This window comes from Carassius carassius, chromosome 8, assembly GCF_963082965.1.
Source record: "Carassius carassius chromosome 8, fCarCar2.1, whole genome shotgun sequence".
Lineage (NCBI taxonomy): Eukaryota > Metazoa > Chordata > Actinopteri > Cypriniformes > Cyprinidae > Carassius > Carassius carassius.
In genome coordinates this window covers 203,672-229,858 of record NC_081762.1, presented here as the reverse complement: position 1 = coordinate 229,858, position 26,187 = coordinate 203,672, and the positions used below count along the sequence as shown (strand labels likewise).

The 26,187-nt window shown below is 41.0% G+C and overlaps 2 protein-coding genes across 4 annotated transcripts; one reads left to right on the top strand and one right to left on the bottom strand.

The window, feature by feature from the left end:
• The first annotated feature begins 134 nt into the window (after positions 1 to 134).
• slc25a47b (solute carrier family 25 member 47b) lies at positions 135 to 2,524 on the top strand. Of its 3 annotated transcripts, XM_059555470.1 has the most exons (6): positions 135 to 833; positions 930 to 973; positions 1,048 to 1,119; positions 1,561 to 1,743; positions 1,825 to 2,074; positions 2,234 to 2,524. In XM_059555470.1, exons 1-6 carry the CDS (start codon positions 797 to 799, stop codon positions 2,509 to 2,511), a joined length of 864 nt encoding a protein of 287 aa, XP_059411453.1. In that variant the 5' UTR covers positions 135 to 796; the 3' UTR covers positions 2,512 to 2,524. The 3 variants fall into 3 exon arrangements, with proteins under 3 accessions (XP_059411453.1, XP_059411454.1, XP_059411455.1); XM_059555471.1 differs by having other exon boundaries at positions 136 to 833; positions 930 to 1,119; positions 1,566 to 1,743; XM_059555472.1 differs by lacking the exon at positions 135 to 833 and having other exon boundaries at positions 942 to 973; positions 1,566 to 1,743.
• Positions 2,525 to 15,397: 12,873 nt separating this feature from the next.
• LOC132144582 (brain-enriched guanylate kinase-associated protein-like) lies at positions 15,398 to 22,360 on the bottom strand. The gene is made up of 6 exons (XM_059555146.1): positions 22,058 to 22,360; positions 21,052 to 21,213; positions 20,407 to 20,473; positions 18,578 to 18,685; positions 18,004 to 18,087; positions 15,398 to 17,362 (listed from the first exon to the last, which is right to left on the bottom strand). Exons 1-6 carry the CDS (start codon positions 22,126 to 22,128, stop codon positions 16,169 to 16,171), a joined length of 1,686 nt encoding a protein of 561 aa, XP_059411129.1. The 5' UTR covers positions 22,129 to 22,360; the 3' UTR covers positions 15,398 to 16,168.
• Positions 22,361 to 26,187: the final 3,827 nt, after the last annotated feature.

Genomic DNA, 26,187 nt, shown 5'->3' with positions numbered 1-26,187 from the left:
TATTGTATTTTAGTTTTTTAATCTAATATAAACTTTAAACAGCTTTAGTAAATTTTGTTTTTCTTTTTTGTTGTTTATTTACATAACTATTATCATGTTTGTTAATGTATTATTTATGCATGCATGTATTTGACCTGTTTCTGGTCATGAAAATAGCCGTGTCGTGTCGTTAAAATATAAACAAACAATAATCTGCTGGCTGTTTATTAATCAAACCGATCGGGATCTGATTGGCTGAGAGGCGTTTACAGTAGCCGAAGCTGTACACGTACACTGTAACACGTGACAGAGCGAATGTGACTCTTGTCCTTTAACTCTACGTCATCATCATCATCATCATCAGTGGTGTGAGGGGATGAAGAACAGCGCCGCTCCGCGGTCACTGCAGGAACACGAGCGCTGTGTGTCTGTCGCCGGTGTCTTTTGATCTGATCCTGATGATATTCCCGCGCTACAGTGAATCACAGAGCATCAAAGGAGCCGAGCATCAGCGCAGATCCACGCGCCATCGGTGATTCAGAACCTGCGTTTCTGAAGGGGATCGTGACCTTGAGTGACGACAGCGACACACACACACACACACACACACACACACGCTTGTGACATCTCTGTCTTCTGAACAATCATCATCTCTTCGTTAAACGGCGTTTGGCGGCGGGTCGAACCGGATGATTCCGATGCTTCTGCTTGACCGGTGCGGATCGTGTCTGATTATTCGGATCGGTACCGATTCCTTGTGATGATTCGGATCGGCTCCGGTTCTTCGGTGTGATCGGTTCTGCTGGCTCTGGTCGTGATGCATTTTGCGGATTTCGTCGCCGGTTCTGTCGGAGGTCAGTGATGTAAATCAGCTGTTTTAGTGTCAGTGTGTGTGTGTGTGTGTGTTATTTCTCCGTGATGAGGATGTGTGTTGTGATCTGTATATTCAGGTGCTTTTGGAGTGGCGGTGGGGTATCCGCTGGACACAGTGAAGGTAAACCATCCTCATCCTCATCTTCATCAGCTGCAGGTACTGTATCAGGTGTGTAACAGTGATGGATGCTGCAGGTGAGGATGCAGACTCAGACACGTGACTCGGGGGTTTGGGAGTGTGTGAGAAGAACCTGCAGGACTGAAGGAGTGAGTATCTGCACAAACACACAACCATCCAACAGAAATAAAGAATGCAGTCACCATGCACTAATGCATTATTAGAATCAATAATCAAGAAGTTGTGCTTGTTAACATTAATTAATGCACAGTGAATTATCAATGAACGACTGTGGATTTATAAACATTAACAAAGATTAATAAATACTGAAATAATGTATTGTGCACTGTTTGATAATGCATTAGCATTAACCAATGGAAACAGTGTTACCATTTTAACAAAATAAGAGGGATGATAAAATTACATTTTACAAAATAGATGTTTACGTGTAGTCTATGGGACGAAATATTAATATGACGATGATGTCTAAGTTGCAGATTCTGCAAAGGGTGTGTAAACTTTTAAACAAAATGGAGATCAAGTGAGAGTTGCTGGATACTCTTGCTATGTTTTATGTCTGTGTGTTTGAGGTCAGTGGTTTCTACCGTGGGATGTCCATGCCGCTGAGCACCGTCTCCATCAGCTCCTCGCTGGTGTTCGGCACCTACAGGAACGTCCTGCACCTGCTTGAGGAGCTGCGGCACAGAAGCACAGCCGAGGCGCACCGGAAAGCTGATTTATTTTTGTCAGGGTTTGCTGGAGGCGTCGCTCAGGTGCTGTGTGTTCCTCAGCTCTCAGGCACTGCTTCTCGTGTGTGTGTGTGTGTGTGAGTCAGCTGTGTTCGTCTGCTTCAGGTGCTGGTGATGTCTCCCGCAGACATCGTGAAAGTGCGTCTTCAGTGTCAGAGCGAGCTGCAGGACTCCAGGCTCAGGTACCGCGGCCCGGTCCACTGTCTGCTGAGCATCGCGAGGGACGAGGGTCTCCCGGGGCTCTACAAGGGCTCTGCTGCTTTAGCACTGCGTGATGGACCCTCCTTCGCCACTTACTTCCTCACGTACCACAGCATCTGTGATGCCCTGCGCTCTACAGACAGCAGCCGGCCAGGTGCAGCACAACATACTCACTCAGAACAGAAAACCTCCAAAACACACATTCACCTGTTCAGATGATCGCACTTTATCTACTTGCATTTGTAGATTTCACAATATTTAAAACAAACACCAAACGGATGTGTGTGCGATGTGTTGTCTGCGGCTGTTGCAGGCTGGACGGTGGTTCTTCTGGCCGGCGGTGTGTCGGGGATGTGTGGCTGGGCCGTGGGGACACCGATGGATGTGATCAAGGCACGTCTGCAGGTGTCCGGCGTGAGCGGCCGGTTCTACAGAGGCTTCTTCCACTGTCTCTCACACAGCGTGAGGAGTGAAGGCATCGCTGTTCTCTTCAGAGGCCTGACGGTCAACTGCATCCGGGCCTTTCCGGTCAACATGTCCGTCTTCGCCATGTATGAACTGGTTGTTCGTTTTCTGCGCTCGCCGTCATAGATCTTCTCTGCACATGTGACTCCTCACAGAGGACGGTTTGCTCCAGTGTTCGGTGAAACAAACAGCTGGATGTTTGTGAGCGGAAGCGTTTCTGTGCTCCGCTGCGATATTACAAGCTGCAGAAGCTCCTCAAGCACTTGAAGTACAGACTGAATATTTATCCTTTCTATTAATATATATCTGAGTGTGTTTTGAAGTGTCTACCTCCAGAGCCGTCTGTCTATCATGAATGTTTAAAGGAATAGTTCAGCCGAAAATGAACATTTGCTGAACATGTGCTCATCCTAGATGTAGATGAGTGTGTTTGGAGTAATGTAGCACTGCATCAGTGTCTCTGCAGTGAATGGGTGCCGTCAGAATGAGAGTCTGATAAAAACATCAGTGAACATCTGGGGAAGACAAAAGATGAAACAATTACTTGTGGATTATTGTGATTGATCAGCTGTTTGGACTCTCATTCTGACGGCACCCATTCACTGCAGAGCATCCATTGATGAGACACTGAAGCAATGCTACATTTCTACAAACCTGATGAAGAAACAAACTCCTCATGATCTCTGATGAACTGAGGGGGAGTAAGCATTCAGCACATTTTCTTTTTGGACTGAATTATATCTTTAAGGACTTTAATCATGCTAGTGTGATACGAACAGGTTTAACCCTTCACTAACAGTCTCTGATGACTTTTCTCTGTGTGTTTCATCTCAGCTGGAGTGACTGAAGACTGTTGGCGACGCTCATGTTTAACACATATCAGGGATTTACACATGAACATGTTCTGTGTCTGGTGTGTGTCTTGTTTTACAGACGACTGTGAATCTGTTGTGTTTATTCATGTGAATGTTCACTGAATCAGCAGTACTGTAATGATGACATTAAACGTGTCATTTCCAACGTCAGAGTGTGATGATCTCTTGCTGGCGGAGTGGAGCGGTCAGTGTCTGTGGGTCACTGAGGGTCAGAGTCTGGTCTCTGGTGTTTGAGGTGTAGTTTGCGAGGGCTCATGACCTGCTGGACGATCTGTAAGTCTGCGTCTCTCCTGATGTGCGGAGATCATAGGCTGAAGCGTCTCGATCAAACTCTTATTCAGTTCTCCGGTGAGCAGCACACCGCTGCTGTAGAAACACAACCAGTTCACCATCACACACACACTAGACTTCAGCATACTACACTTTTACTGCACTTACTCATCTTAACATTAACTTCAACATTCACTTATAATGGCAACCCTGTAACCCCCTGTTATTGTTTCCAACTACCTGGAGAATGCGCGTACAGGGTCAGACTCAGCCCGAATCCAAGAAAATCCAAGTGTTGTCATGGAATGTTTGTTGATATTTATTGCAAATAAACAAAGTACAAAACAAAAAATGTGAACTGATTTAAATGACTTTAAGTATTCCTTTGTAGCGCTTCAAGTTTAGCTTTCTCCTATAAGCAAAAGCTCCGGCAACACACATCCAGGCCGAGGTCAACTGGATCTGCAGACTGTATCTGCTGGCACGCCTTCTCCTCCTCATGCTCTGACCGCACCAATTTATATGATAGCGCCCTCTCCTGGCTGTAGAAGATATACTACTCAAAGGCAATAGAAAGGACAACTATAAGTAAATTATGAAACCAAAAAATAAACTCAAATGCGGCTCCTACACACCGGCCCCTAATTGTTCTCTATAGAATCAATTATTTAAAATAAAAATAAAAAAGGAGCCAGAAATCAATAATCTCTTAATGCTTTAGAAAAAATACGTATATATGTATACATTACATCCCTTATTGGTGATCTTTAGGAGGCGCCAGACACTCTTCAGTCTCCAGAATTCGGCACAGCTTGGTAATGGGCCTATCAAGGATTGAAGTCTGTGTCTGTAGCTTCACGGATCGGACCAGCCCCTTTCGATCAGGCTTGGTCTCTAGAACTCTTCCTAATGGCCATGATCCTCTAAGAGCAGTGGGGTCAACCACTAGAACCAGATCTCCAACATTCAGGTTCTTTTTCACTATGGTCCATTTTTGCCTTTCCTGGAGTAGAAGAACATATTCTTTGGTCCATCTATGCCAGAAAAGATCTGCCATGTACTGAACCTGTTTTCAGCGGCGTCTAGCATAAAGGTCTGATTTCAGGAAGGTTCCAGGAGGCATAATGGGCTGGGTTTTTAGGAGGAGGATGTGGTTTGGGGTCAGCGGTTCCAGGTCATATGGGTCTGAGGACACTGTGGAGAGAGGACGGTTGTTTAGAATAGCCTCTACCTCACAAAATAGAGTTTGAAGACCCTCATCATCGATGGACTGTTGATGGAGTGTGGAGTTCAGCACGTAACGAACAGATCTTATAAGCCTTTCCCAGACTCCGCCATGGTGCGATGCTGCTGGTGGGTTGAAACTCCATTCGATTCCATCAGGAAGCAGGGCATCCTGGATCCTTGACTTGTCCAGCATCATCAGAGCTTTCTTGAGCTCCACCTGAGCACCCACCAGGTTCGTTCCGTTGTCAGATCTGATGTGCTTAACCTGCCCCCTTCTGCAAACAAATCTCCTCAAAGCATGAATGCATGAGTCAGTGTCTAAGGAGAAAGCAACTTCCAAATGAACAGCTCTGCTGGACATACATGTAAACAGAACTCCATACCTTTTAATGGTGCTTCTTCCTCGCCTCACTTCAATCGGGCCAAAGTAGTCCAATCCGACATTGGTAAAGGGAGGGAGGTCAGGTAGGATTCTTTCTAGCGGCAAATCTGCCATTTTCTGCTCACCTGCTTTGCCCTTCAAACGTCGACACATGACACATCTTGAGAGCACCTTTCTTGCTAAAGAGTTGGTCTTACTAATCCAATATTTTTTACGGAGCTCTGGGAGCATGTGATTCCTGCCACTGTGACCACAGCGTTCATGAATGTGTCTTAAAAGAAGAATTGAAATGTGTGAATCTTTGGGCAAGATACAGGGGTGTTTGGTTTCATCAAGCATGGCAGATTTATGCATCCGGCCACCTACTCTTAAGATGCCTTCATCTAGCACAGGATCAAGCCTAAAGATCCTGCTGCTCCTTTTCACTTTAGGTGGGGTCATTTTCAGTGTTGTAATTTCAGCTTGGAATGCTTGCCTCTGAACATAAGAGATAACTGACCTTTCTGCCTGTAAGAGATCTTCCACTGTGAGGAGTTGTCCACCAGGTTTGGTCCTAAAAACCTCAAATTTTGGGCTTGCCTTTTGGCTGTGGGAGCGGGTAACGACTTGATATGATGGAGAGCCCTTTTGTTTTTTGATTCTCAGTCTCAAGGCCTTTTTTAGTTTCATGTACCATGCCACTGCTTTAAGTAGCCTAATCCAATTTGAAAAGTATGAAATAAGCTGGTCTGTGGGTGTTTCAGTGGTCACCACTGTTGTAAGCACAGTAGTGTTTCTCCTAACCTCTGGATCATCCTGTAACACTAAGCCCAATGCCTTCACCTCTAACCAATCTTCCTCAGGTTTCCATAGGAACTCTGGGCCATGCATCCACCTCCTTTGCTCCATGAATTTGCCTGCACTCAATCCTCTCGAGGAATTATCAGCTGGATTGTCTTTACTTCTTACGTATCTCCATTGGGACAGCTCCGAGTTATCCCGAATCAGCGAGACCCTGTTTGCCACATACGTTTTAAATCTTGCAGTTTCACTTCTAATGTACTTAAGTACGGTTTGGCTGTCAGTCCAGAAAACGGAGGGCTTTAAGGGTAGATGTAGTTCTCTCCTTAGCATTTTGTCCACCTTTACCAACAATGCTGCAGCAGCCACCTCCAGACGTGGTACTGTGATGCTCTTTAAAGGAAGGACTCTGGACTTTCCCATGAGAAAGGTAACATGTATAATGTCCTGTTCATTAGCTTGTCTTATGTAGCTTACTGAGCCATAGCCATTCTCACTGGCTTTAGCAAAGTGGTGTAGTTCTGCACACTTTGTTGTCCCATAGCCTTTTGGTTTCAAACAACGTGCTACACTGAAGCTTTTTATTCTTTCTAAATTGTTTGTCCATTCTTCCCACCTGTCTACTACAGCTTGGGGCAAATGTTCATCCCATCCAAAGCCTCTCTTGCAGAGCTCTTGTAGCAACTGCTTGGCTGAGAGAATAAGAGGAGCAAGAAACCCGAGGGGATCAAAAATGGAACTTACAACAGAAAGTATGCCTGCACCACTGCAGTCCTAGGGCTCTTTCAATTGGCAGGCTGTCTTTGTCAAGATCTAGTGTTTTGATTTCTTTTGCCCATTTTTCTTTTGGAATGGATGTTAGAACTGCCCGATTATTGCTGACCCATTGAGTGAGCTGGAATCCACCTTTGTAGCATAGTGCGTTGAGGTCTTTTACTAGCTGGATGGCTTCAGACTCTTCAGCCATGGATTTAACACAATCATCCACATAAAAGTTGTGCCTGATTGTTTCAGCTACGTGCAGAGGAAAACAGCTTTCATTGTCATCAGCAGTTTTTCGTAATGCAAAACTTGCACAACTTGGGGAGGACACTGCACCGAATATGTGCACAAGCATATGGTATTCCTTTGGGGTTTGACGGGTGTCACCCTGTGGCCACCACAGGAAGCGAAGGTAGTCCACACCTGATTTCTCTACTCCCACCTGATGGAACATTGACTTAATGTCAGCCATAATTCCTATAGGTTCTTTGCGGAATCTCCAAATGACTCCGACAAGAGAATTGGTCAGATCAGGACCCTGTAGTAGCTCTGTGTTGAGGGATACACCTTTGTAAGTAGCTGCACAATCAAACACCACTATAAGTTTCTTCTTTTTGGGGTGGTACACTCCGTGGTGTGGTATGTACCATACCTTCCCAGGTGCCTGTGTGAGTTCTTCCACTGGGACCTCCTCTGCATAATGATTTTCAAAGATGTCATTGATAAAGGCAATATATTCTTGTTTGTATTGTTCATCTTTTTTCATTTTTCTTTTCAGAGTTTGGAGGCGCTGTTCTGCAACTTGGCGATTGTTAGGCATGCTGACATCAGTTTTCCTAAAGGGCAACTTCAGATAGTAATGTCCATCTTGTAAGACCGCTTCATTGGCTATCTTTAAAAACCTTCTGTCCTCAATTGACATTTCGGTCTTCTCCTCAGATGCTACCTCACTAAAATCCTGATTATATTGTGAGATCAGAAGCTGTTCTAGACTTGCAACCGCTATCCTATTCACAGTCACACTCTCTGCACTGCAATCAGCACTTCTTAGTGGCCCGTTTACAACCCACCCCAATAAGGTTCTAACTGCATAGGGGCCCCCACTTTGACTATTAACAACCTCCCATGGTTCTAAGCACTTTGGAGCATTCGTGCCAATCAACAGCTCCACCTTTGAATTAATGCTGGGAAGTTTGACTCGACTTAGATACTTCCATTGTGCTAAGTCTTTCTGCTTGGGAATGCTGTTTGTGGTAACTGGCATTTCTTTTTGAGTGAAGAGATCAGGAAGAGGTAAGAAGTTATTGCTGTCTAGTGCTGAAACTTCTACTTCAGATACGACATGAGTTGGAACAGTTTGTTCTTGATTCATTGTGCGTAGAAGAATGTGTGCTTTTCTACCTTTCAGATTGAGCCGAAACATAAGATCCTCGGAGCAGAAGGTGGCAGAGGATCCAGGGTCCAGGAGAGCATACACCTGTAAAATTTGGCTGCCCTTTGCTGCCTTAACCTGAACTGGGACAATGGACAGCACACTCTCTTGATCTCCGGCCCCTATATGACCACATAACCCTGCCGATGCACCGCCTGTAGCATTAGAGGATCTTTCTGCCTTTTCGACAAAACTATCTTTGGCCTCAATATGTAGGACACTAGGGTGAGCTTGCTTACATACTTTACAGCTGAGATGCCTTTTGCAGTCTCTGCTAATGTGGCCTGTGGAGAGACATCCAAAGCATATGCCTTTGGTCTTTAAAAAACTGAGCTTGTCTCTATGTGTTATCTTTAAAAAGTCTTTACACATGTCCAATGTGTGTCTTGCGCTACAGAAGGGGCAAGAAAGATCAAACTTCATCTGCTTTTGGGCAATAGTTATACTAGTGGCAAAACTACTGCCAGATGACTTTGAGGCCTGTGATTTGACTGGGGATCTAGCCTTTCCTCTACTAGCCAACTGATCTTGAAGATCACCAAATACTGGATCAGCTGCTATGCGAGCATGTTTTTCTATAAAGCAGACTAAATCTAAAATCCTTACCCTACGACAACGTTGTTCTTGCAGCTCATAAGCCTTGTTACGCCATCTCTCCCGAAGCTTGTATGGTAGCTTGAGCACAATGCTTCTCATATTGGATATGGTATCCAGCTCCTCCATATATTCCATTTCCTCCATAGCATTGCAGCAGCTCCTAAGGAACATGGTATAATCCTGTAGTGATTTACAATCCTCAGATTTTATTTGGGACCAGGATAGGGCCTTTTCCAAGTAAGCACAAGAGATCTTGTATTCGTTTCCAAAGTTTTCCTTTAGCAATTCTTTTGCTCTCTGGTAGCCTCTATCTTGTGACAAGTACTCACAGCTCTTGACCAACCTTTGTGCTGGGCCTCTTGTATATTGAATAAGAAACTGCAATCTATCTTTATTGTTATCAGTTTTGCTTTCAACCATATTTTCAAAGGAGTGAATGAATGACTTGTACTCAAGAACTTGTCCATCAAAGAGTGGAATGCTACCTTGCGGTAGTGTAGACAGAAGCTGCTGTTTCATAAGAATCTTTGTCAATTCACTCTGCTTTTCCAGAATTTTGATCATATGGCTTTCCTGTGCTGATCTGCGTGTAGGAATTTGCCATTGAGATACAGTGGACTGAATGGCTGGGACTGAACTTGCAAGTGACTGGGAGATAATAGGAGGAATACTGTGAGCTGAGGTCTGCTGTAGTTGTGGCTGGATATCACTGCTAGCCCTGGGCTGGAAAACAGGTCTGCTGTGATACCTATCTGGGCCTAAATTAAGAAGAGGAGTTGAACCTGAACACCTGGCCTGGTTTTAACTACTGGGGAAGTCCTGTCATGGAGATACAGTGAGCTAACAAACTTTTCATCCATTGATTCTGTCTTTACTTCATCTGCTTCTGCACCTAACAAAGGTATCTGAACTGTGATATCAGACTGGGCAGGTTTATACATTTCTATTTCAGCTTCTTTCAGATAATTAATTTTTGCAGTAGTGGCTTCAATTTCAGAATGCAACTCTAAAGATTCTCTCTTTTTTCTCAGAATATGCTCCTGCTCCTCAATTGCATGCCTTTCTTGCAGCTTTGCCGCTTTAGCTATTAAAGCTACTCTCTCTGCCTCTGCACTAATGCGCAATGATACTGACGATGTATGTGATCTAATTGATTGAGCATCAATATCAATATCAGAGTCCTCTACTTGGGTGACAGAAGAGGAGACTTCAACTAAAGCTTGGGAACCTGGGTTTTCTATGGCTGACATCCATTTTTCAACGTTAGCCATAAAAGCCATTATCTGTACATATCTAGGCTGATACCATGTTTCGTGGTCTTCTTGTTTTGCCTCCTCATCCAACATTTCACTATAGGAGGAGTGCACGGCTTTGAACTCTTCAAGAAATTCATTAAACTTGACCATGTTTTGTTTAACTTCATCAAGAAACTCTGGCTCAATCATTAAATCATTCACAATGTTCATTCTCCGTGTTACATGTGAAATTTTTCCTCCTCTAGATGACCGCAATTGCGCGACACTTTCACTCATGTCTTTAACAGGAGTTGTTTCTTCTTCATTAGAATCAGCCATGGCTCTCAAAAAATAAAAATCACAAAAAATATTTATCTTGCTTCAATCAATGCAAAAGTCCTCAAAAATGTAGAAATAGTTTGTTTTCCTTCCAAAAATCAACATATCGTTGCATTTCATTTGTTCCAATTAGGCTGTGATTTCACCATTTTTATATATTTGGCCTTGCTTTATGAAAGCACATACCTCCATCAAAGTGTTTCTTTATTTGGCTTGCCAGGCTTAGATTGACGTTTCCTTCGTCTTCATATCGTGTAGTTCCAATATAAATCCGTCTTTGATAAATTCACAGCAATAGTCTTTGACAAAATATAATGGCAAAAAACAATGTTGGGTTTTCCCTGTAACCCCCTGTTATTGTTTCCAACTACCTGGAGAATGCGGGTAAAGAAAATCCAAGTGTTGTCATGGAATGTTTGTTGATATTTATTGCAAATAAACAAAGTACAAAACAAAAAATGTGAACTGATTTAAATGACTTTAAGTATTCCTTTGTAGCGCTTCGAGTTCAGCTTTCTCCTATAAGCAAAAGCTCCGGCAACACACATCCAGGCCGAGGTCAACTGGATCTGCAGACTGTATCTGCTGGCACGCCTTCTCCTCCTCATGCTCTGACCGCTCCAATTTATATGATAGCGCCCTCTCCTGGCTGTAGAAGATATACTACTCAAAGGCAATAGAAAGGACAACTATAAGTAAATTATGAAACCAAAAAATAAACTCAAATGCGGCTCCTAACCCTAACCCTAACACATTATTCAAATCAAAGGTTGTATCTGCTAGCGTTTAAAAGATTAACTGGTCATTCATTGTCAATATATTGTTCATTCTTTGTTAGTTAATGCAGTCACTTAAATTAACAAATGAGACTTTATTGTAAGGTTTTATTGTTTTTATTAATATTCAGTAGTGTTTGTGATGATGGCCAATCAGATGAAAGTAGGCGGGGTTATGTTCACAAATGTCACTGGCTGGACTCAGACTGTTAGGAAGAGCAAGATGTAAGTAGCTAAACCAAATAATTCCTAGATGAGATAAGAAGTGCCCATGATGAGATCAGCACTATTACAATCATGCTATTCATGATTACCAGAGATTTATTATCTTTGTTAATTGCAGTGGAAACTAGGTTCAATTTAACAACACCACAAACACTATATATATATATATATATATATATATATATATATATATATATATATATATATATATATATATATATATAGTCATAATACTACTATTATTGCATAAATATATTTTTGTAGATACAACTGCTCTGTACCAAGAATGCTGATATTTCACCAGTAGATCTTGTATGTTTCATAGTTTAGCCAGTAGGTGGCGATAAATCACTCTTTATGTGTGAGTAACGAAATCTGTCCTTGTACAAGAGACGTAAGGTTCTTACTTATTTGGTTCAAAAGTGTTTGCTGATTATTTTGTATTTATTTAAACTGTGTAAGTTATTTGTTATTTTATATTAGGCCTTGGTGTATTTTCTATAGTTTGTAAATGAAAGTTCTGTTTAATAGAAGTGAGTTTGTCGCTGTTCTGTTTTGTTGTTGTCCATTCAATCAGCTGATCTGAAAAGTGAAAGGTCAGTGATACCAGTATATCCTCACCGTCACAACCCTAATATACTCTATTTACATGTGACTAACATAACATTTTATGTCTTAAAAGTTACATGTTATTATTTAAAGGATAGAACTGTACTATTATATGTATTTTTAGTTAATTAATCTTTATTTTTATCAATGTTTTATTTATTAAAAGTTTATTTAAATATTCTTTTTTTACTATCTATTTGAATATATTTACTTATATATACTTTGTCTATATGTATTTATTTTAATCAATGTTTTATTTTATTTAAATGAATTATTTATTGAATCAAATTGTATTTAATAATTTTACTCTATGTAATTATTTATATTTATTTCTTCTCTCTGTGCATTATTCCCTGTGTTATTCGCTTCAACCCGCGGAAACCGTGTTAAAGTATCCCGATTCCGCGGGAAAACCGAGGACTTGGCAACACCGATCCCGTGCAGCAGTTCCGGTCGCGTATTTCACACGAGGAAAGCTGTTTGTTTGTTTGTTTGTTTGTTTGTTTGTTGAGCTTTATTTGTATAGAACTCCAGATACATTTTCTGTAATTTTCAGATACACTGTCTCGTTTTATTTTCTGTAGAAATAGTAGTTTTTTATCAGTATTATAAAATAAGTTCGGATATATTATAATTTATTATATTTAGTATGAAGAGTCATAAATATGTGAAAGGCAGACCTTTGAGTTTGACTGTTTTATTAATAGGATTTTTTCGTTCTTTATCTAAATATATTTTATTATTGTTATTGTTTGTTATTATTGTTCATCAGACAGATTATGTAGTTTTGTGAGCTTCACTGGAGGATCACGATCTTCATCTCCTCCTCTTCATCTTCATCACCACATGTTCATCCGGGTCCCTGAGGAGCGTTCACGAGGATGCGGTGAGGCCTGTGTGTAATTGTAGTCCGTTACTGATTCCAGATTACACACTTTACACATTTTACATAATATGATCAGAATCTGAATCTTTCTGATTACTTTTAGCTTACTTTTGACCTAACTTGTTTATCACATTGATTTAAATATATAAATCTTGTACCATATTGATATTAAAATATCATAAGAAAATATATTACATTCGTAGTTATTTACAACATGAAGTGCATTAAACATTACATTACGCCAAGGTTTCCAAAACTGGGGTTCATAAAGAAACTGCAGGGGGTTTGTGAGATTAATGAAAAGTTAATCATTCATTAAATCATAAAAATGTAGAATTAAAATGAATCATTTTAAAGTCAAATCACCTTTATTTGTACAATGCTTTATACAATACTGACTGTTTCAAAGCAGCTTTACAGAGTTAAACAGGAAGATAGTTTGTCAATGATGCAAGAAGATAATAACAGAGTCATTTTCCAGCTAAAGTCAGTTCATTGATGAGTCAGTGATTCATCATCAGTTCAGCTCTCTTCAATAGTGTCTGTGCAATCAGTCAAGTGTCCCCAACTAAACAAGACAAAGGAACCGAAACTCCATCGGTGACAGAATGGAGAAAAAAACCTTGGGAGAAACCAGGCTCAGTTGGGGGGCCAGTTCTCCTCTGACCAGACGAAACCAGTAGTTCAATTCCAGGCTGCAGCAAAGTCAGATTGTGCAGAAGAATCATCTGTTTCCTGTGGTCTTGTCCTGGTGCTCCTCTGAGACAAGGTCTTTACAGGGGATCTGTATCTGGGGCTCTAGTTGTCCTGGTCTCTGCTGTCTTTCAGGGATGTAGAGGTCCTTTCTAGGTGCTGATCCAGCATCTGGTCTGGATACAGACTGGATCCGGGTGACTGCAGTGACCCTCTGATCTGGACACAGACTGGATCTGGTGGCCACGGTGACCTCGGAACAAGAGAGAAACAGACAAATATTAGCGTAGATGCCATTCTTCTAATGATGTAGCAAGTACATCGGGTGTTATGGGAAGTGTTTCCGGTTCCGGTTTACCTAATTAATGCAGCCTAAAAATCCTTTAACGGATTTGGATAATAAAAGCATATTAGTATGTTATGTGTATGCCAGGTTAAAGAGATGGGTCTTTAATCTAGATTTAAACTGCAAGAGTGTGTCTGCCTCCCGAACAATGTTAGGTAGGTTATTCCAGAGTTTGGGCGCCAAATAGGAAAAGGATCTGCCGCCTGCAGTTGATTTTGATATTCTAGGTATTATCAAATTGCCTGAGTTTTGAGAACGTAGCGGACGTAGAGGATTATATTTTCTAAATTTAATGTCTCAGCTCAGTCACTGTAGACCCAGGAGAGGTGAATGACGCACACACTGAACATTCACAGATATGCATGAGAGCATCTGTGTGTTTCATTAGGATGGACTAAACATTTAAACACATATGATCATGATTCACGCTGAAGAGAGCGCTGATGAAGACTCCAGTTCAGTCTGTTTCTGCTGGGTTTGATCAGATCTTGAGGTGATGTGGCTCTCGCTCGTCTCATATCTGTGTGTCTGTAGGAAATGAGAGCCGCTGCTATCCGATTCTGTTTCATGTGTGTGAGTGTTTAATAATGGAGCACAGCAAGCGTCTCTGTGGAGGGTCAGAGCTGTTCCTAACAGGCTTCAATCTTCAGACTGTGATCAGTTTCTGTCCGGTCTGCTGAGCTGATAATGCAGGTTGCACTTGCTGGTTTCCATGCAGTTCACGAAAACTCAAAATTAAAAAACCCTAGAGTCATGTGAGACCTCTACTGAAGCCAAGAAGTATATGTAAATAAAACATGAGAAGTGCTGAACTCCTATTGCTTTTTGCTTCGGATCTGTTTGAGTCCAATATTTCTACATTCAATGTCAGCTGCACATACACTTAAAAAAAAAAACATTTCATGGATATTTTTATTTGTTATGGCTATTTCATGTTTGTTTACTTTTATACTTGTGTTTTATTTGTGTCCTTAATAACAGATAATATTATATCATTGTATGTTTTTCATTATAACATGTTGTAATTAAATATACTCATCAATTCACACAGACAAATGTTTTTGGTATGGAAAGGATTTATTAAGTAAAGATAAATACAGAAAAAATATAGAAACATGCGTCTAGAATCAGTTTCTCCTTTAATGTGGTCAGATCGGATGGTGAGGTAGAAACATCAAAACACACAATCACTGTCACTTTAACTATCAACATCTGTCTGAATTACATATTTGTATATGCTTTCATTACAACACAATCCTATTCATGTTTAAAGATGACGAGGGTTTGGCTGCTGTGGAAGAACAGTCTTCTAATCTGATCTGATTTCCATCTAGAAAGAGAGCCTTCCTCTCAGAGCAGATCTTTCTAATACAGCACTGTGTGTGAGTTTATATCTGCTTTAAACCTCCACTGAAAGGCATCGCAGGTAAACCAACACAGTGACTTTACACAAGTTCAGCTCATCACTCACTCTGTATATTCATACAAAGCATAAATAACCTCATTTACACACTGTTTGTACATTCCTGGTGTATCGTGTAGATAAAATCAGTGTTAGGTGGAAAATGTAAGTGTTTGTAAATGTCGTGTGTTGATCTGCTGTAGTCCTAAAGATGAAATATTATTTAGAATCAAATAATTTGTAAAACGTTTGTAACAGAACTAACTGTACTATGACTTTAATAGCTGTTATAGTTTCTGATTTTGTCTAAAGAGAAAGTGGTTTAGATTTGACCCGATGAATTAGACTGATAATACTTAATCACTAAATTAAAACATTTGACTAATTGGTAAAGATATACTCTTTGTATACGAATAAGAGTTTGGAACAAAGTTTGGTGATTAATTTGTTAATTATGTATGGAAAATACCATATACACAAACAAAAATGGGTAAAAAAAAACAAAAAACAATATCATAAAATTTAAAACTAAGCATGCAATACATTGAGACTCTAAAGTTGCAAACATTTTCTCTTTTTAATTCATTTTAAGGTTTTCCCTGAAAAATGTATTTAGATAATTTCAGTTAATTTCCTTTAATGCTGCTGTTATTGTGACAGTAATCCAGTTTGATAAACAACATAGTTCTGTTTTTTGAGCAGCCCAAATTGTCAACTTCTGACTGAACCAATCAGGTGAGTTTGGGGCGGGACAATCTGTCTGAACGACCAATGACAGACGAGGGGCTGAAGAGACAGTACAAGTCTTTGGAAACACATACGTCAGGTGTAAAATCAAGCAAGACTCTTTCCACTATCCAGAAAAACTCAACATGACAACAGTCAAATGGTTTGCAAACATGTTCACATATTGTTCTTTATTTTGCTGCAGTATATTTTACTGATTGTTAGTTAAGAAGCGTTCCATAAAGCTGAGCTTTAGTCAGACTGTTTTTGCGACTGAGTCCAGCGTTTCCAAACTTTTGATGCTGTGGCGTAATTTTCTGAGCTCCAGGGTTTTTAAGATCTTTGTATTTCTGGACGTCCAGACCGTGGTTTAGTGACTCCACTGAACTGCTGGGACTTTCATCAGCGTAATCTCTCTGTAAAGCGTCTTTAGTCGTGTTCTCCTTGTCATTGCCGTTTCCAGCTATGAAAAAGCTGCTTGTCGAACCCTTTGAGTGAAACATCAGTCCTCTTTCTGCCTTCAGTGGATTCAGACTCATCTTCGAGTACAGCGCAGGACTCGATCCCTCTGACGCAGGGAATCGTGGATCCGGCGCGCGTCTGTGGAAGATGTTGTCTTCCTCCTGGAAGCTGCTGTAAAGAGGATCTGCTTTAATCTTGGCAGGACCGACCGTGAAGTAGCGCTCTGGGAAACTGAAGGGTGAGAAGCTGCTGATGTCCTCCATGCTCATCTGCCGCCAGCGGCCCGTTGTGTCCGCAGGGATGTGGAAGCGTCTGTCTCCGGATCGGCCGTTCTGTGAGCCCACGTGCTGGGAGCTGCTTGACTTGGGAAAACCTGGACATTCCTTTCCAGTTGAGGATAAGTTCTTGCACACATAGTCTCCATCACGCCAGTCAGCGAACAGAGCCTGCTGGGAGGAGGATGACGCGTGATCCTTCTCATCCGAGGCTGTGCTGCAGCTGGAATAACGGCTGGAGGCGGGAAGAGATCCAAGGACGAACCCATGGAAAGGATCTCCATGCAGGTGGAAGCTCTCGTCGTCCAGGTTGCCGTCGCTGGACGTGTGTCCTGGGATCCGTCCGCTCTGGTCAGCGCTCTGCCGTCTCTCCGGCCAGTGGTCACTCCGCCGCTCATCAGAGGGACAGTACAGGGCCGTGTCACTGCAGTACAGGTCAGACGACTTATACACCGTGTGCCGCTGAACTTTGTTGCCCGTGCCGGATGGGAATTCTGGGGCTTGTGGGCTCGGCGAGCGTGTGACCGGACAGCTTCTCCCAGGCTCAGGTTTCTCCAGGACCCGGCCGATGATGGCGGTGGGAACGGCGTCTGAGAAGGAGTGATGCAGCGCTGTGCTCCAGCCGTGACTCTGCTGCTCCATGTGCGAGCTCACTCGCTCCTGAAGATCAGCGGGAAGCTAAAACAAACACACAGAGAAACTCTTGATAGAGACAAGACTCTAGAAGAGAACAAATGTGTTGGAAATAATAAATCATACTCCTAAAGGGACATGGTGAGGGAAAAATCTAAAACTTTGCATTCACTCGCAAAACTTCTACATACTCTTTTTGAGTATTGAATACAAGTATGAGTACTGAACTTTGCATTTGCACACAAAAATTCTGCATTCTCTCACAAAACTATTGCATTCCTCCAAGAAACTTTGCTTTCTCTCGCAAAATCACTGCATTCTCTGAGAAACATGTGCATATGTCAAATGGCACATATGATGAATCATACAAAGAAAACCCTCATCTGTCCTCATCAGAAGGACGCAGCAGAGATGCATTATGGGAAGAGCTCTGTTCTCTCCGTGATGAACAGAATATTGGCCATGTCTGTAAACAGACTCTGTAAGCAGTAAAACCACCAACTGTTACAAATCAGCACCATTTCTCTTTGCCACCATCAAATTTCTTTTCAAATGAAACCCGTCTGGCCTTTCGGTAGAAAGAGAGAAAGAAATCTGGATTAAAATGTATTTTAAACGTGTGTGTGTGTGTGTTTGAGTGTGTGTTTGTGTGTGTGTCTGTGTGTGTGTGTGCTCATCAGCCATACCTCGGACAGTTTGTGCGCTCTGTAAGGAGATTTTCCACACTGGAGCAGCTGAGCCGCCAGATTACAGTCTTTCCTGTACAGATCCTACAGAAAAAAGCACAAACCAACACAATTTAATTTGGCAAATTATCATTCAGTATACAACTCTCAATCCATCAGTATTACATATCTGTCATTTACTGACAAACACAGAAGACAAATGTCTTTCCTCATTTAATTTGAGCTGAATGAGGCTGATGTGTCCATGAGCTGTGTCCATGAGATGTGTCCCAGTCCATGAGCCTTACATCTCGTTTGAGAGCAATCTAGTGAACCTAGAGAGAAACCGAGTGGACACTGAAACAGCAGCTGCTCTCAAACCTCAAACACTCGCTCCATCACAGAGATCCCAACACCAGAGGCGGATAAAAGTTAGGTGAAACCTGTCAGGAACCTTCAGCTGATCACATCAGAACACTTCCTGCTGGGAGATGACGGTTCCTATGAGCCAGCTTTGATGAAAACAATCAGACGAAGCTGTGAAGCCGTCACTAGTCTGTGGAGGATGGAAACGTTCAGTGTCAGTTGTACGTACGTTATCCTCTCGCAGCTTCTGGATGGTGATCTTGTCCTCCATCAGGTGGTTTTTCAGTGTGACGATCTCTCGACTCAGAGATCTCTTCTCCTCTTTGTGACGTTGAGTCTGAAACGCAAACAACCAACGTGAACATACTATTGATTAGTATAGATTAGTGCTCTAATCTGATAGATGCAACGATAGATAAAAATAATTTTGTCATCATTTACTCTCCCAAAAATAATGTTATTTTGAAGAATGCTGGTTACCAGGCAGTTGACGGTAGCTATTGACTTCCATAGTATGGAAAAAATACATCAAAGTAATAGATCAATACATGAAAAATACATAGATGGAAATCAGTGGGTACCGTCAACTATGTGGACTCTCAGAACAATTTGAGGGTGACTAATTGATGGAATAATTTGAATTAACTTTCCCTTTAACATATACCATCAACATTAACATGAAGATTTTCTGTAAAGCTGCTTTGGAAATGTAACTAGTGTAACTATAATCATCTAGTCAAGTCAACTTTATTTCTATAGCGCTTTATACAATATAGATTGTGTCAAAGCAGCTTTACAGTGATAAACAGGAAAAATGTGTGCTGATAATGCAAGCGCATAATAGAAAAATGTATCATTTCAAGCCAGTTCATTGTTGATTCAGTGATGTCATCGTCCAGCTCAGTTCAGCTCTCTTCCAGTAGCGTCTGTGCGCTCAAGTCAGAAATTGTCAATCGTGGTCATGTGACCGGTGCTGATGTTTCACTTGAGTGCCTGTATGAATATTTTCTGAGTTTTACATGGGAGTTTAACCTGTGTGTGTGTGTGTGTGTTTGAGAGAGAGAGGGTGTGTGTGTGTGTGTGTTTGTGAGAGAGAGAGAGAGTGTGTGTTTCTGGTCGAGTCTCAAATCCCCCATGAGCCAATTACTAAAAAACTGAAAGTGATGAGGTCTTAAGCATCAGATGCTCAAGTGTCTTTGAACAGCGTCCAGTGTGTTTCCGGAGGCTGACTGTGTTTTAGAGTGAATGTAGAGGTCGTCTCTCAGTTTAGAAAGAGCTTAATGTGGAGGAATGACCTGTCGTAAGATTCTGCACATCTACTGTTTGACCCATATTTGAAACGTTGTCACTGCAATTTCTTTTGCAGGGTTTGAACATCGTCTCTGGGGTCTCATTTGTGTTTTTACTGAGAAACTTGGACTAATGAGGACAGAAAATGCCACATTTAGGAAAAACATTGAATTTCTCGACAGCATCATTAGACAGATTGAGTTCTGAGCTGCAGTTGACCGTCACAGCGAAATAAACATTCATAAATCTAGATACATATACTGGAGATGCAGAATTATATAAATCAATCAAAATGCATTGAGTTTATGAGTATATTTCACTCAATGAGTATAGCAATGGAATCCTTGCTACTTGGTCTCAGCGGCAAATAGACTTGAGTGTCAACTGCAAACAGATAATAAGAAATACCATACTTTTTAAAAAATAATTCCCAAAGGGAGCATGAACAATGAAAACAGGACTGGACCCAAAACGGACCCTTGTGGGTCCCCACATGTAATAGGTGCTGAAGCAGAGAAATAGTTACCAATCTTCACTGAAAAGGATCTACATTCCAAATAACAGGCAAACCATTTTAAGTCAGAAGGATCCGGTGATCAATGGTGTCATAAGCTGCTGACAAATCCAATAAAATTAATGCTGCATGATTACCCGCATCCATGATTAAAAGAAGATAATTAACAACCACTGATTCTCAAGTCACTCTTTGGACTTTTTTTGAAGTCATTTGGTTTTTAAATGAATTTTTTTAATGAATTTTTCTCTTACCATTCGGTGGATTTTCTCCTCCATGTCCTGGTTTATTCTCTGTAGAGCTGCATAGCTGCTCTGAATCCTGCAGGAGAGATGAAGATGATGAAGATGATGATGAAGTCAAACACACACACACAGATCTGTCATAAGTGTATAGTGGGATTGAAGGTTTCAGAAATCTTTTATTTTTTTCTCCAGGCCTTTATATTTTGTGCATCTGGTTAAAACATGAAGCTTGTATCTTTCTGAGCATCATTAATTAAGAGTCACATCTTGCAACATTGACACTGGCATTGAACAGAATGGAATCAACATTGAACTGACTCTGCTGCCTTTTTTAGAACTGCTTAAAGGTGAACATTGCTATTGATCTGAACTGAACCAAAACTGAACTGAATCTAAATAATAACTCTACTGTCTTTTACATTAGAACCTGAACTGACTCCATAGTTGAGTTTCCATCATTGATTCTACTCCTTTCCTTGTTGAAACTGCTTTGAATAAAGTGCTGAAATAAGTGTGACTTGACTAGTTAGTTTCAGATCGTTGTGTGTGACAGTAAATCTGTACGGTCACTTTAAGCACTTCACTCACACACAATATTTAATTCTCAGCTGCTTTCTGATCAGCTGCTTCATTCAGTGACCGTGTTGCTCGGACCTGCGCAGCTTCTCTGTGAATTTGTCCAGTTGTTCTTGAGCTCGTCGCAGCTCTGTCTCCAGATACTGACGCGTGGCCTCGCTCTCGCTCTGCAGCTGCTGCAGTTTGTGTGTGGTGCAGCCGAGACGTCTGCGCAGATCCTCCTTCTGCTCCTGCAGCCAGCTACACACAGACAAACACCAGCAGATCATTTCATTCACTCCTCAACAACAGTGCTTCTCAACCACCGAATGACTGAGATGTAGTTATATAAACATACTCTCAATAAAAAAAAGCCTCACTCGCTCTACAGCAAACAAACTCAGTGATCAAAAGCACCAAACATGATTTATTCATGTGCTTGTGGAGTATCCATAAGTGAGATACTAGAGTTATACTTTAATGACTCTAATGACATAAAATCAAAGAGAAATAATTATGATTGAGCCCTTAATTCACTTAATCTGATTTCAGTGCATTTATATCACATTCAACTGTATGTGAAAGCTAAAAACTCTACACTCTAATGTTTGTTTTTAATAGCAATTTTATTGTTCTGTTTTACATAAGTATTTCACTTTAGTCATTTACTCTGACCCGAATAAGAGACTAGTGACTCGTTAGTACACATTTACCATGGTAAAATGAGATCAACAGAGACTAAAGGATAGGAACAGGGATGATGAGGATGAGAAGAGAGTGATGGACTGAAACTGTAAGTGTGTGTGTGTGTGTGTGTGTGTTCTTCCATATGTGAACAAAACACCAGCGCTGGACCAAAATAAGATTCAGCCTCACAGTTTCCAGTTCAGAAAAAGATGATTTTCTATCGTCTTGAATGTTCAGATTGGCGATACGCATCAGGAACCGTCTGTTTGGCTGTAACTGGATTTGAGCAGCGTTCAGCTGCTGATGATATCGATCACACACGGCTCTGATGGCTTCAGCTGATGACATTTAGATGAAGAGCCTGATGGATGGATTGATGATTCAGTCACTCGCTTTCTGTTCGATTTTAGACTCTTACCTCCTCTTCTGATGTTTACAACCATTTCTTGGTGCTCTTAGTGCTGTTTTCCCAATATAAATCTTTTTCATGTTTTCTCAGTGTGTCTGTGAGTGTTTCCTGCAGAGACACAGACACACAGACGGCTCAACGAGTCAAGAGTATTCATCTCATCCACACACATCATTACACAATAATATCACGACCACATGCAGACAGACGTGAGAACTGTTACAGAATTAAAACATTACCGAATTACTGGAAAAACTGTAATTTCTGTGTAAAAACCATTTGATTCAAAGCAACAAAAAGAGAGAAAAACATTGAGATTCACTTAGATCCATTTTCTGGCCGTATCTCACAAAGACGCTGTTTTTATTGTTGTCTGGGACATTAAAGGGTTAGTTCACCCAAAAATGAGAATTATGTCATTAATAACTCTCATGTCGTTCCAAACCCGTAAGACCTCCGTTTATCTTCAGAACACAGTTTAAGATATTTTAGATTTAGTTCGAGAGCTCTCAGTCCCTCCATTGAAGCTGTGTGTACGGTCTACTGTCCATGTCCAGAAAGGTCAGAAAAACATCATCAAAGTAGTCCATGTGACATCAGAGGGTCAGGTAGAATATTTTGAAGCATCGAAAATACATTTTGGTCCAAAAATAGCAAAAACTATGGCTTTATTCAGCATTGTCTTCTCTTCCGTGTCTGTTGTGAGAGAGAGTTCAAAACAAAGCAGTTTGTGATATCCGGTTCACGAACGAATCATTCGATGTAACCGGATCTTTTTGAACCAGTTCACCAAATCGAACTGAATCGTTTTAAACGGTTCACGTCTCCAATACGCATTAATCAACAAATGACTTTTCTGCGAACCGGTTCTTCCAGACAGTTCAATAAACCGGTTGAAGAAAACGGTTCACCGGTTCTTTTGCGCTCTACGTAATGGCGTCATTTGCGATGATTGCCCTTGATTCAAGCCTTCGGTTTACCCGCGCTCATAACACTAGCACAGAATCAGTTCAGAATCAATCATCAAAAAAATCAGTTCAGTTCAGACGCTCTGTGTGTCGGTCTGCTTCGCACTGAATCACACATGCACAGTATCATCAGCTCCTCGGTTCTTCTTATCCGTCTCGGCTCGGTGTTCATCTTCAGTTCTCTCTTCACAGCAGTTCAGTCAGTGTACTGTTTGAGTAAATGAATTACTCCGGGATATTGGTTTGTTTGAACTCAGAGGGAGTGTCAGCCACATTAAAAAAGTTAACAGCTTAAGTCATTTGTGGATTAATGCGTATTGGAGACGCCAACCGTTTAAAACGATTCAGTTTGATTTGGTGAACTGGTTCAAGAAGATCCGGTTACATCGAATGAATCGTTCGTGAACCGGATATCACAAACTGCTTTGTTTTGAACTCTCTCACACAACAGACACGGTAGAGAAGACAATGCTGAATAAAGTCGTAGTTTTTGCTATTTTTGGACCAAAATGTATTTTCGATGCTTCAAAATATTCTAACTGAGCCTCTGATGTCACATGGACTACTTTGATGATGTTTTTCTTCCCTTTCTGGACATGAACAGTAGACCGTACACACAGCTTCAATGGAGGGACTGAGAGCTCTCGGACTAAATCTAAAATATCTTAAACTGTGTTCTGAAGATAAACGGAGGTCTTACGGGTTTGGAACAACATGAGGGTAAGTTATTAATGGCATAATTTTTATTTTTTGGTGAACTAACCCTTTAATAAGACAAACCTGAAAAAAGTTATTCCCAAAATTCATTCAACATATAACTTTTCCAGAGCTGAACAGATGCTTGATCACACCCCCCCCCCCCCCCCCCCCTGCCCTGCTTTCAGGAAAACTGCTTATATCTCCATTCTCCTTCTGCCTGCAGAAGAACCAAAGCTAAAACTTCAGGACTGCTTCAAAACCACTGACTGGCAGAGCTTCCAGGGTTCAGCAGACACAGACATTAATGAATACACTTGACTCTGTTATCGATTATATATCTGCATCAAATCATTCCCAAATCAAAAACCCTGGATAAAGGCCGATGTCAGGACCAACTCCAGTGACACAGTGGCATATAGGAAATCCAGGTATAAACTTCAGAGGACCGTCGGGAATGCAAAGAGAGAATACAGAGATAAGATGGTAGCAAACTATCAAGGATCTGACATCAAGCGAATGTGGGATAGTCTGCACTCAATCACAGACTACAGAGACAAAAAGAACAGAAAACCTGTGATGTGGGTATGTCTACCTCTCTATCTGATGAACTGAACATCTTCTATGCAAGGTTCGAGAATATCAATACCTTCCTTCCCTGCAGTGAAATTCCAGCAGATGAGAACAATGTGTTTTAAATATCTCTCTACCTAAAGTGCTCAGAACTTTCAGGACGGTCATCCCACGAAAATCACCTGGTCCTAATGGTGTCCTTAAAGCCTGTGCCAGCCAGCTATGGAGGTTTTTCAGAAAGCTAGAGTCGTGAAAGCAGCTGAAATCATTATAGGCACATATATTACACATTATGTCTGAGGAAAGCTTGCAAAATCCCCCAGCACAGTATTTAAACCAGAACCAGCAGACTGAAGAACTGCTCTTACCTTCAGGCCATCAGAACTCTGAACACTCGGTAATGCTCACTTCACCCCTTACAGATATGTATACAACGCATATACCTCATGAGGAATATTTTCTTTACAAAGATCATTTGCACTTTAAAAACAGACTTCACATACTACAAGAGTAGAAATTTCTTATTTGTATTGGTTTGTTTTATATTGCTCTTATATTGTATTACACTAATGTAGAGAGCCTCGACCTAAGCATTTCAATGTGCAAATTGTCACTGACATTGCACTGTACACATGATAAACTTGAAACTTGAATACAACATTGAAAACAGTAATAATGCTCATCAAACGTTTGTTTGACTGTTTGTGATATTTAACACATTTTCCTTTTTTTTTTTACAGTCCTTATCATTTGCTAGTTTTAAAGTCAATATAACAGCTGCTCCTAAACTGACAAATGCGCTGCAGACACTGATGTTCTTCCTCAGTATATAAATATCTAAACATTTTTTTAAAAACATTTAAAAAAAAGGTTTATGCTTAAAACAAGAACAAATATCAGAAAAATAACCACGGAGTGTAATGCCGAACGCCTGAATGCATGTGTTGGACGCGTCTCAAGTGATCATGCTGCTTTATTTCCTCTGACGGGTCTATAATAACAATCAAGGGTTTGCTGTTACTGTGACTTTCACAAAGCAAACTGAGTTCTCATTGACATTCAGATAATATGAGCCAAGAGAATCTCAGGTGAATCGTATCGACAGATTCACACGTTACAGAGACGTCATGCTGCATCGACGCTAGAGACGCTACAGGAGATCAGAGAACCATCTGTCACACGACTAATGAGAAACAACACCCGCACACACACAGCCCTACAGACACAAACTCCTTCCTTTACAAGCAGAAAGATAAAGGCTTTTACTCTGGTTTTGCATGAAGACTCTCTCAGTTTGTGATCTGCTCTTAGACAAAGATAAATATTCACTCGTTAAAGCGATTGTTCACTGGATATGTATCATTTACTCTCACTCATGTCACTCAAACCTCTGTCTTTCCTCTGTAAAAGAAGAACAATGTAAACCAAACAACACTGCACCCACTGCATGTACAAAAACATGAATTATTTCTCAAAACATCTGCATAAGAGTAAGAAAGTACAGATACAGGTTTGAATGGCATCAGTAATCTGATGACAGACTGATCATTTTGGGTGAATGTTTCATTTAACAAACACTTCCTTTGTCTGTAATGCTTACTTCCTGTTTGTCTGACACACTTGTTTTTCAAATAATGGGAAGAAAGAAGCTCTGAATCATTTACATCAGGTGCTCTGTGTGTTTGTTGCTCTGGATCTTTATTCCTATCGGACTGACGCTCAGGCCGCTCAGGAGTGATTATTAGCTGCTTTACTCTTGTTTTCTTCCTTTTTGTCTGTTTATTCTTGTATATTCTTCTCATTCTAAACACGTCAGTGAAACAGACATTCTCTCGGGTTGGTGTGCAGCTGGAATATCAAACAAACATGTAGTGCAGTAATGCGACAGACACTGCTGTCAGA